General features: G+C 37.7%; 2 protein-coding genes across 7 annotated transcripts in view; one reads left to right on the top strand and one right to left on the bottom strand.

Moving 5' to 3' along the window:
• ANKRD37 (ankyrin repeat domain 37) overlaps nucleotides 1-16,326 on the bottom strand; it is a 29,218-nt gene that overhangs the window by 9,373 nt on the left and 3,519 nt on the right. The window contains exon 5 of the mRNA XM_032149036.2: nucleotides 5,173-5,308. Within this exon, the coding sequence (XP_032004927.1) occupies nucleotides 5,299-5,308 (10 nt within the window). The 3' untranslated portion in view covers nucleotides 5,173-5,298. The remainder of the gene's footprint in view (nucleotides 1-5,172; nucleotides 5,309-16,326) is intronic.
• The window catches only part of UFSP2 (UFM1 specific peptidase 2), a 26,245-nt gene extending 9,919 nt beyond the window's left edge, over nucleotides 1-16,326 (top strand). For 5 of the 6 annotated variants that reach the window (XM_058436967.1, XM_032149034.2, XM_058436965.1 and 2 more), the window contains 8 exons: nucleotides 1,789-1,946; nucleotides 2,305-2,497; nucleotides 3,754-3,900; nucleotides 9,114-9,278; nucleotides 9,488-9,612; nucleotides 11,652-11,728; nucleotides 13,045-13,169; nucleotides 16,160-16,326. In XM_058436967.1, the coding sequence (XP_058292950.1) occupies nucleotides 1,789-1,946; nucleotides 2,305-2,497; nucleotides 3,754-3,900; nucleotides 9,114-9,278; nucleotides 9,488-9,612; nucleotides 11,652-11,728; nucleotides 13,045-13,169; nucleotides 16,160-16,246 (1,077 nt within the window). In that variant the 3' untranslated portion in view covers nucleotides 16,247-16,326. Of the gene's footprint in view, nucleotides 1-1,788; nucleotides 1,947-2,304; nucleotides 2,498-3,753; nucleotides 3,901-9,113; nucleotides 9,279-9,487; nucleotides 9,613-11,651; nucleotides 11,729-13,044; nucleotides 13,170-16,159 lie in introns of those variants that run through there. The other variant, XM_058436968.1, reaches the window with a different exon arrangement.

Raw genomic sequence — 16,326 nt, 5'->3', positions numbered from 1 at the left:
GACTACAGTGTTTCCAGGCTAGTAGAGGAAGAATGGGTGGACATAAGGCTGGAGAGGTGGGCATGGGCCTCTTTAGAAGAGGCCTAACTAAACCACTAGCTATGGAAATAGAGAAGAGGGATTGGATATAAGAGATATTTAGGGATACAATGGATTCTGCTTGGAAACTAACTGGCAAGATGAGTTTCTTGTGTGGGTAAAGATGGAAGGTGAGGAGGACATGAGGTTGGTTTGGGCCATGTTTAAGACCTCAGTAAGATGTACAGATGAGCTGTTAGATTTACAGATGTAGAATGCACAAAATAATTGTGGGCTGGATACAATGATTTGAAAATTACCAGTAGTTGGAGCTTGACATTTTGAGGGGTACAGGTGAGTTCTTTTTAAGACTGTTCCTCCTTTTGGATTTGTTTTATGCTTCCTTGTTATTAGAGTTAGGTCATGCATTATTGGCAGGAATATCACAGAAGTGATGTTGTGTCCTCAGCACATTGTATGAAAGAGAAACAGTTATCAGTCTGTTCCTATTATTGGTGAGGTTAACTTCACTTAAGATGGTATCCACCAGTTTTCTCCATGGTAAAGGTACTATTTTTTCCCTTATAATTAGTATCTTGTGGGAAGAAACTACATATGTATCTTACTTTAGTCCTCATCAGATTTTGACCCACCACTTTAGCATCCACTGATAATTTTTGCCAGAATCCAATATTAATCTGGTGATTACAAAGTGGTGATTTTTCTAAATCTGTCATTTCCTTTTGTATTATCTGCCATAGATTCTTATTTTATGCAGTGGTTTGTAATCTGGTACTATCATTAGTTATTTTGATGCTCACATTTTCCAAGATTTGGCCAATAGAAGTTTCTTCAAGCTGGCTCCAGTGCCTTTCTAACATTGTAATTTTGGGCACTTCCTACTTTTTTCCATCAGATGTTCCAGGTGCAACATGTGCTTTCTCTGTTCTAGCTGGGGAATCAGTCATTTTTCCATGGGCACATACTTTTATACATTTATACACACACACACACACACACACACACATATAACACGTTCATATTTATCTATGTAAATCACATTGATACCTCCAATTCCACTTCAACCCTAGAGTGCTTGACCTTTTCCCAGTGAGAAATCTGACTCCCAGGATCCTCAGTATTTTGCGAAATTTGTTTAGTGTAAATTTCAGAATTGTTCATACCCCTGTAAAAATCAAACCTACAAAGTAGAGTTCAGTATTTGTTTATAGTTATTTATGTATTAGACCAGGGCTGTATAGTTAAATGTTTAAAAGTTCCTTTGGTGTGTGGTTATTTTATGTTCATTTGATTTTTTAAACATTTTAAATCAGTACAGAAGTGGAGAGAATCATGTAACGAACCCCAGTGAACCTATGCATGGCTTTAATGTTTATCAATACGTGGCCAGTCTGATTTCATCTTTACTTCTTAATCCCTCTCCCCACATTATTTTGAAGCAGAAAGTAATTTCTTTTTAAAATAATATTTTTTCCGCTTTTAATCTTTTGACTGTAGTACAGCTTTATACACTATGCTTTGAAAGTCCCTTTTACTGGCTGGTCTGAGGGTAGTGAGTTATCTCAGTTGACCATTCATAGCCAGTTACAGATTGAACTCCTTGCTCTCTACTCTTCCCCCTTTTCACTACTGTACTTGACTAGTCTCAATTTTTTTCTTAATAAAAAATACATTTTTGAAAAGTCTTTTTACTTTTTATATTTAGTGTTTAATGCACTACAAGTTGACTATTATTGTTTATCTATACAGCATCAAATAGTAAACATAGATCTTATGCTGGAAATGTCAACCTCCCTGGCAGCTGTAACGCCCATCATTGAAAGGGAAAGCGGAGGACACCATTATGTTAATATGACTTTACCTGTCGATGCAGTTATATCTGTTGCTCCAGAAGAAACATGGGGAAAGTAAGTATTTTTATAGTACCACTGCCACATTTGAATGAGGGCCCTTCCCCAAACCCATGTTTCTATATCCTGTAGGCATACCTAAGGTGTGATTCTCTCCTTGTTTATTATTATTAACCTGAGAGCATCTATTAATTAAATGGTTATTTAGAGGAAGTAGGGTAGCATGCTAAAACCTGGAGGATTTCCCTTTATCCACAAAGAGCAAATACAGTTTCTTTTATAATGTGTAATTCAGACTTCCTTTAACAAACCTGGTCCAATCAAGGTTTTTACTATATTAAGGATATATTAGCTCTGTACTTTATTGTAGCCACTATAACTTTTGTTAATACACTTATATATTTCCCCCCAACAGAGTTCGTAAACTCCTAGTTGATGCAATTCATAATCAACTAACTGACATGGAAAAATGTATTTTGAAATATATGAAAGGAACGTCTATTGTGGTCCCTGAACCACTGCACTTTTTATTACCAGGGAAAAAAAATCTTGTAACAATTTCATATCCTTCAGGAATACCAGATGGCCAGCTGCAGGCCTATAGGAAGGTAAAACCAGTTCATTTATTCTTAGAAAAAACAATAATGACTATCATTCATTTTGTATTTAATTATATATTTCCACTAAATGGAAGGTATTTTGTGATTTAACTTAAAAGTGTGGAATTTAGACTATTCATTTTACACATTATTTAATTTCTGTTCTCATGAAACTTTAAGTAGTATTAATGAAAAAATGTTATGTTGAACCTGTATGTAACATTTTAATTTTAAATGCTTGGTGTGGTTCATATATTCTGTGATATTTTAATATTTTTCCATAATGAAATATAGAAGTGAAAAGGTGCGTTTACATGCCTAAAGTAGCTGGTGTTAACAAATTTCTACCACTTCCCAATTTGTGAAAGAGACAAGGTTACAGTTAGGGAAGGAAAATGATAACTTATGCTAATTCTGAACAGGATTTATGGTAATACTCCACAAGTAAGTTTATTTGGGCTTTATTAGAGGAATTTTGGAGAAAACATGACCAGCATTCAAAGTAGTGAGATTTACTCATGACTGGTTTTGGATTACATCTCTTTGATAGGTGGACTTGCTTAGAACCTATCAAATTAGACCATGGAGCATCTTCCTAATTTCTGTCCTTAGGGAGAGATATAATACGCTGACCCTCTGTATGTGGAGGTGACTTGGTTTGTAGAAGCAATAGCTACAGGAGCTGATCTTTTCAAACCACTAGAGTACAAGATATGATAAAGAACATGTCGAACTTTTTAAAGTAGCTATTACATGTTTTTATATAGTTGGGAAAATATCACATTTTAAACATATATGTGTATTTGTTTTCCTGCCATATTGGTTGGTTTTAGACCACTAACTTCTACTCTGTAGTTTCATCACTACCACTTACAGTATAAAATATTTGTAAGGCACTCGACACAATTTTTTAAAATACTTTGAGGCTCTTTCAAAACCAGTCTTTAGCCTGGATGTATTTTAACAGACTATGTTATAATAAATAATTATTTAAAAATTAGTTCTCTTACTCTGACAATTTATATTCATTTTTCTCTGTCCCTTCCAGTTTCTCCCCAGATACAGATGTAAATGAAAATAAATCTTACTTGGTTTTAGTTCAGTTTTCACCATCTTTGATGTTAGTGAATTAAACCATAAGCGTTTGGAAACTTTTATAACCTATATATTAAAAGACTGTTTAATAACATCTTTAGTTTATTTATTGACTAGGAATCTAAATCACCAACATTTTTTCTTTTTCTGTTGATTCTGATTTATTTTAGGAGTTACATGATCTCTTCAATCTGCCTCACGACAGACCCTATTTCAAAAGGTCTAATGCTTATCACTTTCCAGATGAGCCATACAAAGATGGTTACATTAGAAATCCACATACTTATCTTAATCCACCTAACATGGAGACTGGTATGGTGAGTTTAACTAATTATTTATGGGAGTCACTTGATCAGTAATGTATTAGTTGTTTTTTGTTGGTACCCAGTAGAAGACTTGATTCATTATATATTCATTCCTAAAACATGATTTATCACCCATCTCTGTTAACAGACATTGCTTAAGATAGCAGTAATTAAAAAATGGTCTAGAAAAGTTAGTTACCACATTTATCTTACTAAAATTCTCTTATTTCTTTAAAGGCTTGTCCTATTTTTTCATTCTGAACCTGAGAAATCATGCTAATTAAGGGCATAGTCTACCCAAACCACATGGTAGGATAAGTCTTTTTTTTTTTTTTTTTTTTTTTTTGAGATGAGTCTCGCTCTGTCGCTCAGACCGTAGTGCAATGGTGTGATCTCAGCTCACTGCCACCTCCGCCTCCTGGGTTCAAGCAATTCTCCTGCCTCAGTCTCCTGAGCAGCTGGGGTTACAGGCACCTGCCACCACACCTGGCTAATTTTTGTATTTTTAGTAGAGACAGGGTTTCACCATGTTGGCCAGTAATTTTTGTATTTTTAGTAGAGACAGGGTTTCACCATGTTGGCCAGGCTAGTCTTGAACTCCTGACCTCAAGTGATCTGCCATGTAGGCCTCCCAAAGTGCTGGGATTACAGGCATGAGCCACTGTGCCCAGCCACTGTAGGATAAGTCTAATGGGGAACTAGACTTATTTTCTATGTAACATATACCCGGTTGCCAGGGATAGATCCTCCCTAAAGGTAGCTCAAATAAGAGTGAATTGGCGGAGGGTGGTGGAAGGGTTACTTTAAGGATACATGGAGGCCAGTGAGAAAGGACCTTATAGGCATCCAAGATTAGGAATACCAGTAGAGCCGGGCCTCTTAGAAACAGCAGCCCTGTGACTGGCAGGTGTCTTCAGTCTCTCTCAAGGACTCCATGGATACCTTGGTGGCATTGCTGTTGCTTTCTGTGTATGCTTGTGATCCTAACTGGCCTGTTCTTAACTTTTACTCCGTTTTCTCCGCCTCATACCCTCTGTATCCTCACTGTTTCAGCTTGTGTGTCACTTTTTCCTGTTCTTCCTCAGCTGCCCAGTGTATGCCTCATTCCAACTGCATTTCCTGCTCCTGGCTGCCTGGCTAACTCTGCACCTCTCAGTTCAGATTCCCAAGAGAAAGAAAACTTGGCCATCATATGGTGGCATTTATTAATACCTTCTGAGCATCCAAGAGACTTTTGAGGAAATCTTAAAAATTAAAAAAATGAATATATGATACAGTACGTACCCTAGACGAGTTAGGGGCCCACTTGTGGTCTTGGTCATTAGAGTGTACTCAGGGCAGCATATCCATCTGCAAAAGCTGTGGGCCGACCAGCTTCCATAGAAAGTTCCTCACAGAAAGAACAGTTCCTTAGAAGAACCTGGACACACAGAAGGTATTGAATGAATACTGATTGCTTTTTGACAATAAAATAGGTTCATTATATCTGTATTACAAGGTCATAAGAAAAATATATACGTATTTATCATGTAATATTTGATATGTACATATAACATATATGCAAATTGTAAAGCACAGTGGGGAAATGAATACCAGGGAGCTCCTACCTAATTTAAGAAGCAAAACTTTACCAGTCTGTGCTCTTTCCCTACCACTTCTCTGCCTCCTCGACACAGTTCCAAGAGGAGCTATTATGGGTTTTGTGTTCATCATTTCCTTCCTTTTTAAAAAGTAGTTTCAGCTTATGTGTTACATATTAATCTCAGCAATGTCGCTTTTAGTATTGCATAGTTTTGAGTTTTATAAAAATGGTGTCATTCTGTACATAGTCTCTGCAGCTTGCGTTTTTGCTCAATAGTACATATCAAACATTTATCTCTGGTATTTTGTCTAACCATAATTCAGTTATCTTTATGATTTTTTCCCAGGTTTTTTGCTGTTTAGACAATGAATATTCCTGTACCTCTCGATACATACGTGCAACAGTTGTTAACATTTTGCTGTATCTGCTTCATTTCTCCCTTTTTCCCTTCTGAACCATTTCAAGGAAAATTATAGATATATTATTTACCCTTAAATACTTTAGCACAAATCTCTCAACAATACAGATTTGCATTCATGAAATAAACTCAGTTTGGTTATGACTCATTATTTTTTATTCCCCTCTGGATTCCATTTGCTAATATTTTACGATTTTTGCATCTATGTTCGTGAATGATACTGGCTTATAATTTTCTTCTCTCATACTGTTCTTATTTTGTTTTTTTATTAGTGATACACTGGTTTACTGAATTAGTTAGGTTAATGTTCCTTTTGTAGTTTTTTAGAGAAGTTTATATGAGTGGTATGATCTTTCCTTGGTCGTTTGGTAAAACTTGCCTGTAAAACAATTTGGGCCTAGCATTTTCTTTGTGAGAAGATTTTTAGTAACCAGTTTAGTTTTGGTAACAGCTTTAAGACTTTTTGATTTTTATAAGTTATTTACCTAGGTTTTAGTATATCTTGTAGTCATAATATTTTCTTTTTCATTCTTCTTATCATTTTTATGCCTTGTGTCTTTTTTAAAAAAAACTTTTGGCTTTGTTGGCCCCCTCTATTATAACTTCTGTATTTGATTTTATTAATTTTTGCTCTCTACTTTCTTTGATTTATTGTCTAATAACTTCTTAAGTTGGACATATTAGCTTATTGCTAATATTTCTTTTTTTTTGTTTTTTTTTGTTTTTTTTTTTTTTGAGATGGAGTCTTGCTCTGTCGCCCAGGCTAGAGTGCAGTGGCACAATCTCGGCCCACTGCAAGCTCCACCTCCTGGGTTCCAGCGATTATCCTCCCTCAGCCTCCCAAGTAGCTGGGACTACAGGAGTGTGCTACCACGCCCGGCTTATTTTTGTATTTTTTAGTAGAGATGGGGTTTCACCGTATTGGCCAGGCTGGTCTCAAACTCCTGACCTAGTGATCTGCCTGCCTCAGCCTCCCAAAGTACTGGGATTACAGGCGTGAGCCACTGCACTCGGCCTAATCTTTCCCTTTTTTTTTGAGATGGAGTCTTGCTCGGTTGCCCAGGCTAGAGTGCAGTGGCATGATCTCAGCTCACTGCAACCTCTGCCTCCCTGGTTCAGGCAGTTCTCCTGCCTCAGCCTCCCCAGTAGCTGGGATTACTGGCACTGGCCATACGCCTGGCTAATTTTTGTATTTTTAGTAGAGACGGGGTTTCATCATGCTGGCCAGTCTGGTCTCGAACTCCTGACTTTAGGTGATCTACCCACTCGGCCTCCCAAAGTGCTGGGATTACAGGCATGAGCCACTGTGCCTGGCCAACTTTCTTATTTTCTAATGTAAGGTTTTAAATTTCAAGCAAAGCACTGCTTTTAGTGTATCTTATAGGTTTAATTTGAAGGATTTTAGTTTTGTTTACTTCTAAGTATTTTTATATTTTTCTATTATGGTTTTTCTTTTGTCCATGTATTGTTTAGAAGTGTTAATGTCCAAATATGTCAGAATTTATTTTCCTTTTTTCTTTTTCTTCTTGTTTTAACTGGTTTCTGACTTGCCTCCTGTTCAGAAAGAATTCTAAGTGAAACTAACTCTGAAATTTATTGAAACTTGTATTTGTTCCCCAAAAAACAATAACATACTTGATGGCTTAAAACTACAGAAATGTATTATCTCAGTTCTGGAGTTCTGAAAGTAGTGTCACTGGGCTAACATCACAATGTCAGCAGGGCCACCTTTCCTCCACAGGCTCTTGGGGAGAATCCATTCCTTAATCTGATGGCTGCCAGCATCCTTTGGTTTGTGGCCCCATCATTCTGATCTCTGCCTCCTCGGTCACATTACCCTCTCCTCCTATGCCCCTCTCTTTTCAGAATATATGTGATTGCATTTAGGGCCCACTAGGATCCAGGATAACCTCCCCATCTTAAGATCCTTAATCACATCTAGTAATACCTTTGCTTTTTTCTTTTACTTTTTGGCACAGAGGGTGCATTCACAAGTTCCAGGGATTAGGACGTTTATACCTTTTGGGAGCCACTTTTCAGCCTGCCACAATGGTCAAGTTATAAATTTTTCTATCTGTGCTTGGGCAGAATATATATTCTCTAATTGTTGGGTGAGGGTTGGTTCTATCTTGCCCCTATCTCTTCTCACCTAATTTTTAAAAAATATCATCAGTTTGGAGCCAGGCATGGTGGTGTGTAACTGTAATCCCAGCTACTCAGGAGGCTGAGGCAGGAGGATCACTTGAGCCCAGAAGTTCAAGACCAACCTGAGCAACATAGCATGACCCAATCTCAAAAAAAAAAAACAAAAACCCAGTTCTTTAAAAAAAGATATATACATTCTTAGCATTATAAGAATTTATATGATATTAGCAATTTATTTATCTTTATTTTTTGACCCTTAATTTAGAGTCATCAAATAACATACCTGGGCTGTAATCATAGCAGGTTTATAAATTTATACACATTCTTCCTGTGTCCCATGATATGGACCCTTCATTTGTTTGTTCATTCCTTTATTCCCTCCTTCATTCATTCAGCATTTATTCAGCAGCATTTATATTAACCATGTGCCAGGTGTGTTGTAGAAGCTTGGGCCCAAAAATGGGTAAGACACAGTGTATGTACTCACTGAGCTCACATATTAGTATAAGTAGGCAGATATTTTTTAAATGATAAGTAATGTATCATTTAAAGTATATCAAGTAGTGATATACTTTGAAAAATAAAAACGTAAAGAGGACAGAGATGACAGGTGAGGCAGGGGGTGGGGTAGTGAGAGAATGAGTGGGCTGTTTGTAGACTGGATGGTCAGGGAAGACCTTTGACATCTAAATGGAGACCTGAGTGAAGTAAGAGTGCAAGCTGTACAATTAATTTGGGAAAAGAGAGTTCCAGGCCAAGAGAACCATGAGGCTCCGAGGTCATATTGCCCCTGGTATATGGGAACCGAAAGTAGAGGGAGCAATAGGGAAAAGTTTAGGAGATGAAATTGGAGAGGAGGCCAGAAGGTAGGTCCTGCTGGGCCCCGTGGTGAGGACTTTGAACCTCAAATAAGAAGCCAAGAAGGTATAATGTTAAACCATAGATCTGTGAAGCTATTTTTATAAGGAACTAAAGTAACAGTCTAACTCTTAAGAACATTAAACATAATTCAGGAGCATATATAGAGTATGTACTTCTATCCTAAGTTAATATTTTACTGTGTTTCTTCTCTGTACATAGATTTATGTGGTCCAGGGCATATATGGCTATCATCATTATATGCAGGATCGGATAGATGACAATGGCTGGGGCTGTGCTTATCGATCTCTGCAGACTATCTGCTCTTGGTTCAAACATCAGGGATACACAGAGAGGTCCATTCCAACACACAGAGAAATTCAGCAGGTACAGAACATACCGTTTTAAATTATAATCAACTGTACATTTCATTAGCCTTTAATATACCATTGATAATTTTTGTTACCTCATGGTGCACTTATTTCTGTTTTGAAGAAAAAAATAGTCTTGTACTGGTAATCAGGGAAAATGCCTTAAACATAGTTTTTAATAGCTGTCTTGTGTATGGATTTTTTTATATTTTTAAATACATAAAGGCTCTAGTCGATGCCGGTGACAAACCAGCAACATTTGTCGGATCACGGCAATGGATTGGATCTATTGAGGTACAGCTGGTACTAAACCAATTGATTGGTATAACTTCAAAAATACTGTTTGTCAGGTAAGGACACTTTAAGAAATTAGATAAATCATTTCCAAGTGACAGTGTATCATTTTAATTAAAATAATAGAAAAAATGATGTCTTCCCTTATTTCTTTTTACTCCTTCTTCCTTATTACTCATTGCTTTATAAATCTCATTTTTTAATCTTAATTTTTTTTCATTTTTCTTTTGGAAATCTCTGATTTTATGAATAAACTTTCTGATGTAATGTGTACTTGTATTATTTAGGCCTAATTTTAGCCTAGAAGAGGAAAACTTAAAAATATATTAACGTTGAATAAAGTCATAAAAATTATATTAAGTTTCTTTATGTTCTAATCTTTTAAAAAGTCTTAAAAGGAAAAACTCAAATGTTGATCTATGACTGACCTTTTTGTTTACCTCCTGCTCTTTTTCTTCCTAAAACGTTAATAATCCAGTAATGTGTCCAAATAATGTATTCATTTTGTCTTTTCCAGTGTATCTTAACCATAATTCTAATATTAAAATGAGAAAATATAAATTAATTATTTTCTATGTCCATAACTGACTCCTGATTGTATGAGCTTATGTTTTAAAATACATTTTCTAGCCAGGCACAGTGGCTCACGCCTATAATCCTAGCACTTTGGGAGGCCAAGGTGGGTGCATCCTCTGAGGTCAGGAGTTTGAGACCAGTCTTGCCAGCGGAGCGAAACCCTGTCTCTACTAAAAATACAAAAACAATTAGCTGGGTGTGGTGGCGCATGCCTGTATACTTGGGAGGCTGAGGCAGGAGAATCACTTGAACCCAGAAGGCGGAGGTTGCAGTGAGCCAAGATCACGCCACTGCACTCCAGCACAGGTGACAAAGTGAGACTCCCTTTCAAAAAAAAAAAAATACATTTTCTAAAAAAAAAAAAAAAAAGAAAACCCAAGAAACAAATAAAATACGTTTTCTATTGTTAATTATAGTAACATTGTCCTCATTGTATGATTGTATCTTTTATGTGTTAAAGATGTAATTTTATCCTTTCCCCAGTGGTTATGGAAATATCAGTGGTAAAAAATGACAGACTGGCTGGGCACAGTGGCTCATGCCTGTAATCCCAGCACTTTGGGAGGCCGAGGTGGGTGGATCACCTGAGGCTGGCAGTTTGACACCAGCCTGGCCAACATGGTGAAACCCTGTCTCTACTAAAAATACAAAAATGAGCCAGGCATGGTGGCACACATCTGTAATCCCAGCTACTCAGGAGGCTGGGGAAGGAGAATCGCTTGAACCTGAGAAGCGGAGGTTGCAGTGAGCCGAGATGGCACCACTACGCTCCAGCCTGGGCAACAGAGCGAGACTCTGTCTCAAAAAATAATAATAATAAACAATGACAGACTTAAGTAGTGAAGAACTTTTTTTAAAAGTTACAGTTCTGGTACATTAAAACATTATACGTTCCTCATTAAGCAAGAGCTAAGGTTTAGCACCACTGGGTACCTTCCCCCAAAAAATACCTCCCTTCATTAACCCATCTTTCTCTTCTCAAAAGTAAAAATTCTGAGATTCCCTAAAAATTGTATGTTGCACTTGAAAACATTTTGCAGTTTTCACAGACATGTATTTTAGGCCTAGACTCTCCTGTTATGTAGACAGGTCAGTGTTTTGGGTCCCAATTTAAAGATGAGGAAATACAGACTAAGAAGTCTACCAGCAAGAAGGCAAGAACCCAGGACTTAACATCATTCTTCTGATTAATCCATCCATAGGAACTCCCTGAGCACCAGGGTGACGTAACTTCATGTTAAAAACCCAGGCCTCCTTTATGCAGTTCAAGAAGCAGAAAATCAAGGTCTTTTAGCTTCTTATCTAGCACATTTGGTGGCCTTAAGTATTCTGAGTTTATGTTGCTTTAAATTGCACAGTTTAATTGCCCTCTCAGTTCCCTACCACTTAATTTTTTTACATTTATGTATTTTTCAATAACACCCGAAAAAACAAGAATGTAGGAAACATTGTCTCCTAGCTCATTCTTTGACCTTAGTGTTGGAAGTAGTTCATCTGATAGAAAATGGTTTCTTTCTAGCCAAGGTTCAGAAATTGCCTCTCAAGGACGGGAACTGGCTAATCATTTCCAAAGTGAGGGAACTCCAGTTATGATCGGTAAGCTGTCTCGGACATCGTTTCTGGTAGAGTGAGTAGTATGTAAAAGCACCGATATAAATATGTAATGTTGCATAAAATCAGTCATTTAAAAAATTTTGAAATTAACTTTCACACCATATGTATGGATCTCTGGATATTGAAAAACATTTCTAAGGTGGCTTAAAGGTTACAAAAAAGATTATAATAACCAGAGGAAGTAAAGGCTGAGAAATGGTAGCTATGTTCAAACATTTAAAGAGCTGAGAGCAGTGTTAAAAAGAGGAAATGGTCACTCAACTGGGTTTTGTAAGTCATGACTCTGTCATAACTTGGCTGGCTTTGTGACATTTTGCAAATTACTTACCTCTCTGGATTTTATTTGTAAAATAAGAAGACTGGATTAGCTGATCTAAAGATGCTTAATTCTGTGAAGAACAAGACCTGTCCTGTGATGACAGAAGGCAAGCTGAGACTAGTGTGTAAGAAACGGAGGTAGAAGCTGGGCGTAGTGGCTCACACCTGTAATCTTAGCACTTTGGGAGGCCGAGGCAGGAGGGTAGCTTGCATCCAGGAATTCAAGACCAGCATGGGCCAGACCCCATCTCTACCAAAAAAAAAAAAAAAAAGAAAAAATACACAAATTAGCTGGCATGGTAGTGTGAACCTATAGAGCCAGCTACTCAGGAGACTGAGGTGGGAGGATTGCTTGAGCCCAGGAGGCTGCAGTGAGCCAAGAGATCCACTGTTCTCCAGCCTGGGTGACAAAAGTGAGACACTGTCTCAAAAAAAAAAAAAAAAAAGAAATGGAGGTAGGCTGATGTCAGCAAAATATCAGAAAGAACTTAATGAGTAGGCCGGGTCCGGTAGCTCACGCCTGTAATCCCAGCACTTTGGGAGGCTGAGGCGGGCGGATCACTTGAGGCCAAGAGTTCGAGACAAGCCTGGCCAACATGGGAAAACCCTGTCTCTACTAGAAATACAAAAATTAGCTGGGTGTGGTGGCATGCACCTGTAATCCCAACTACTTGGGATGCTGAAACAGGAGAATCGCTTGAGCCGGGAGGTGGACGTTGCAGTGAGCCGGGATCTTCCACTGTACTCCAGCCTGGGTGGCAGAGCAAGACTCTGTCTCAAAAAAAAAAAAAAAAGACTGAGTTTCACCGCATTAGCCAGGATGGTCTCGATCTCCTGACCTCATGATCCACCCACCTCCCAAAGTGCTGGGATTACAGGTGTGAGCCACCACGCCCGGCCATAATCTGTCTTTTTAAATTGAATAGGCATTTGACATTTGTTTATGCCTTCATTCGTATTTCCTATTTTTTCTTCTATAGGGGGAGGAGTTTTGGCCCACACAATACTAGGAGTTGCATGGAATGAGATTACAGGGCAGATAAAGTTTCTGATTCTAGATCCACATTATACAGGCGCTGAAGACCTGCAAGTTATTTTGGAAAAGGTAACTATCCATTTAACACAAATTGAGACACAAGGCAAAGAAGCTAGAAATGAAGGATCACAAACTGGCTGGTAACAGAAAGACAATAAGCTGAGGGCAGAAATCTCCTTGTGTGGAGGCCTTCTGAGGCTGTTGTAAGTAGCCCTCTCTGTATAGGGAATGTGCAAGAACAAAGCACATCGCAAAAGACAAAATTTAGATTTGTAGAAACTTTCTCAGCTATTAAAATTAATAATAGGACACACACTCATAAATATATTCCTTTGGAGATTTTAGAGCTTTCATAAACAAATGTATCAAAGTTTATCAATGTCTTAAAATAGATGAGTAGAATATATAAACTTTTAAAATTTTAGAATTAACCAAAAGATAGCTAAGCAGAATGCTAGACATTAATGGAGGCTTGACTAATTTTAATTTATTTACATATAACCTAATCTCATCCTATAAAGGGTTTGAAGTTGATACATATTTAAGAGTATTTGTACTTTCTTACAATAGCAGATAAAGGAGGTAAAAATTTGTTAATTCATAGGCAACTAATTCTCACATATGAAAACTCAGTACCAAGTCTTTAGGAGAAAGTATTGTAAAACATAATTAACTTGAATTTTAAGTAACATTTATATTCGTTGCCAAATACATTGAAATTGCAGAGAATACATACAACCTTTTAAACTATAAACTAAAGATAAAATGTTTTAATATGTTAAAGAGTTTTAAGCCAGGCGTGGTAGCTCACACCTGTAATCCCAGCACTTTGGGAGGCTGAGGTGGGCAGATCACCTGAGATCAGGAATTCGAGACTAGCCTGGCCAACATGGTGAAACCCCATGTCTACTAAAAACGCAAAAATTAACCAGGCGTGGTGGCGGGCGCCTATAATCCTGGCTATATGGGAGGCCGAGGCAGGGGAATCACTTGAACCCGGGAGGCAGAGGTTGCAGTGAGCCGAGATGGCGCCATTGCACTCCAGCCTGGGCAACAAGGGTGGAATTCCAGCTCAAAAAAAAAAAAAAAAGTTTTTAATGTGTGTAGTCCAACTCTCTTATATCCTGTTTACTGAAGTCTTTTGTTTATGGTAAGGGTAAACTAATAGGATAGAAATGTGTTGTTACAGTTTTAAGCGTTTCCTTTTTCCTTGCTTTTCTCTTTCACAGCATTTGGAATTTGAAGTCTATAAAAGGTTTTTGACTGGTACACGTATCTTACTGAATACAGTAGCAATATTCTTGTTCTGTAGCAAGGTGTTCATTCCATTCAATATTTATTAAAGTACCTAATAAGTGCCAGGCGCTGCCCTAAGCACTAGTATTACACGAGGTTTTTAGGGAGCTAAAACCTTTAGGGTAGGACAGAGGAGAGTCCAAAAAGGACTCGCAAGAAAAAAAAAATGGTATCTCAGGTGCTTCTACGAGGCTGATGCAGTAGCGGCACCCTGTAGAAACAGTGAAAGCTGCACTCCAGGTAGATGAGTGTGTCCAGAGCTAGACGAAGAGGTGAGGCTGGAAGGACACACCAAGCTCAGTCAAAAAGGGTGGTCTTTGTGAACCAGGCATTTAGATTTTGTCTTAAAGGCAGGGAGAAGCCTTAATTATTTTCATCATAAAGTTTCTCTTTTCTGGTTGGCTCAAGGGGCTCTGCACTACATGGCATTATCTAGATAAGGTTTCTGAACAACTAGAGTAAGGGATTGTCCCTGATTCCTTTCTCGGAGAACTGCAATCTCCATCTTTGCTAGTTCTATTTCTATAGAACTTTTCAACAGCAGAAACCTCCTTGCTCTATTTGTATACACAAGAAAATGTGCAGCGAAGGTCCTGCCATTAGAACTATTGATTCACTGGACTCCAGGAACCCAGGAGGCCAGAGGAGAGTCCATCTCTGCCTGACCTCTGTGCCTTCTTGTGGTGCTTTCCTGTTTGAAGTTCCCATGCTGGTCATCTCACAGGAAAGAAGCATGTCCTATGCACTATGTCCCTATACAATCCCATTCTGACACCCTCTCTACCCATTTCTCCTTTAAAAAATCTGGATCTGGTTACCTGGACAAGGCCTTCATGTGTAAAAGGATCAAAAAAAGGTTAAAACAGAATGAGCCTTTTTTCTATTTGTCTGTTAAGAAAACAGATTTTAGGACATTAATAAAGTTTTGCTGAAAAAATGAGATGATAAATAGAATGCTGGTTACCTAGGGAGAGTGGGGGATTACCTAGGACTGGTAGAGGATTTTTTACTTTTATCTTGTTTTTTGACAAGTCAGACCGCTGCTTGTCACTCACTTCATGGTATTTTCAGAGTCTCAGACTCCTCGCAAGGATTTCTCAAAGCATTTCATTTGAGAATCATATAATACAGACCAGTTATTGGCTTTTCCTTTAAGTTTTCTTCTTTAATAAAATAACTCAGTGGCCCTAGAAGTAATCTGAGAAATTTTCATATTCTAAATGAGATTTTGCTTGAAAGTAATTTTCTCTGCTGGCAAAAAGGATTAATACTGACATGAAACATGGAAAGAAGAATAACACCTGGGATTTGAAAATGAAAGGGCACAGAATGCCAGGCAGGGGGCAAGCTGAGGTTTCTCACTACAGTACTTCAATCCTAAGATGCCACTGAATGGTCTCTTACAGTCCTTTATGGACTATTAAGAAAAACAGACTGCTAGTTCAACTGTCACATGCTATCAGTTCCAAGTGGTAAAACTATACATCTCAGAATCGGTAAAGTGTGGTATCTGGAATAACAGTTATAAGTAAGTTTTTTTAAATCATTTTTATGACGAATTATATAGAATTAAAAGTTCAAAAACCTACCTTAAAGGGTAAGATAAGTTACTTTTCTGTGCTAGTAGGAATTCAAATCCTTGAATGATAAAGCCATTTAGAATCTTATTCCAAGGTCCTGCTGACAGAGCCTGATGTCACGATTTCCATGACATAATCTTGTAACTTTGTAAAAGGCTTTCCTTTCCCTTCTCCTCTATCCAGGGCTGGTGTGGATGGAAGGGCCCAGACTTTTGGAACAAGGATGCATACTATAACTTATGTCTTCCTCAGCGACCAAATATGATTTAAAATATCTTGGACTCAAAGACTGCAGTAGAGTAGTATTATAAATTTGTGAATAAAGAAGCAGTTTAATTTTTCACATTAAA

The sequence above is a fragment of the Hylobates moloch genome, unplaced genomic scaffold (genome assembly GCF_009828535.3).
Source record: "Hylobates moloch isolate HMO894 unplaced genomic scaffold, HMol_V3 SCAFFOLD_3, whole genome shotgun sequence".
Classification (NCBI taxonomy): Eukaryota; Metazoa; Chordata; class Mammalia; order Primates; family Hylobatidae; genus Hylobates; species Hylobates moloch.
Note: the sequence above shows the minus strand (reverse complement) of the source record. Positions and strands in the feature narration are given on the sequence as shown.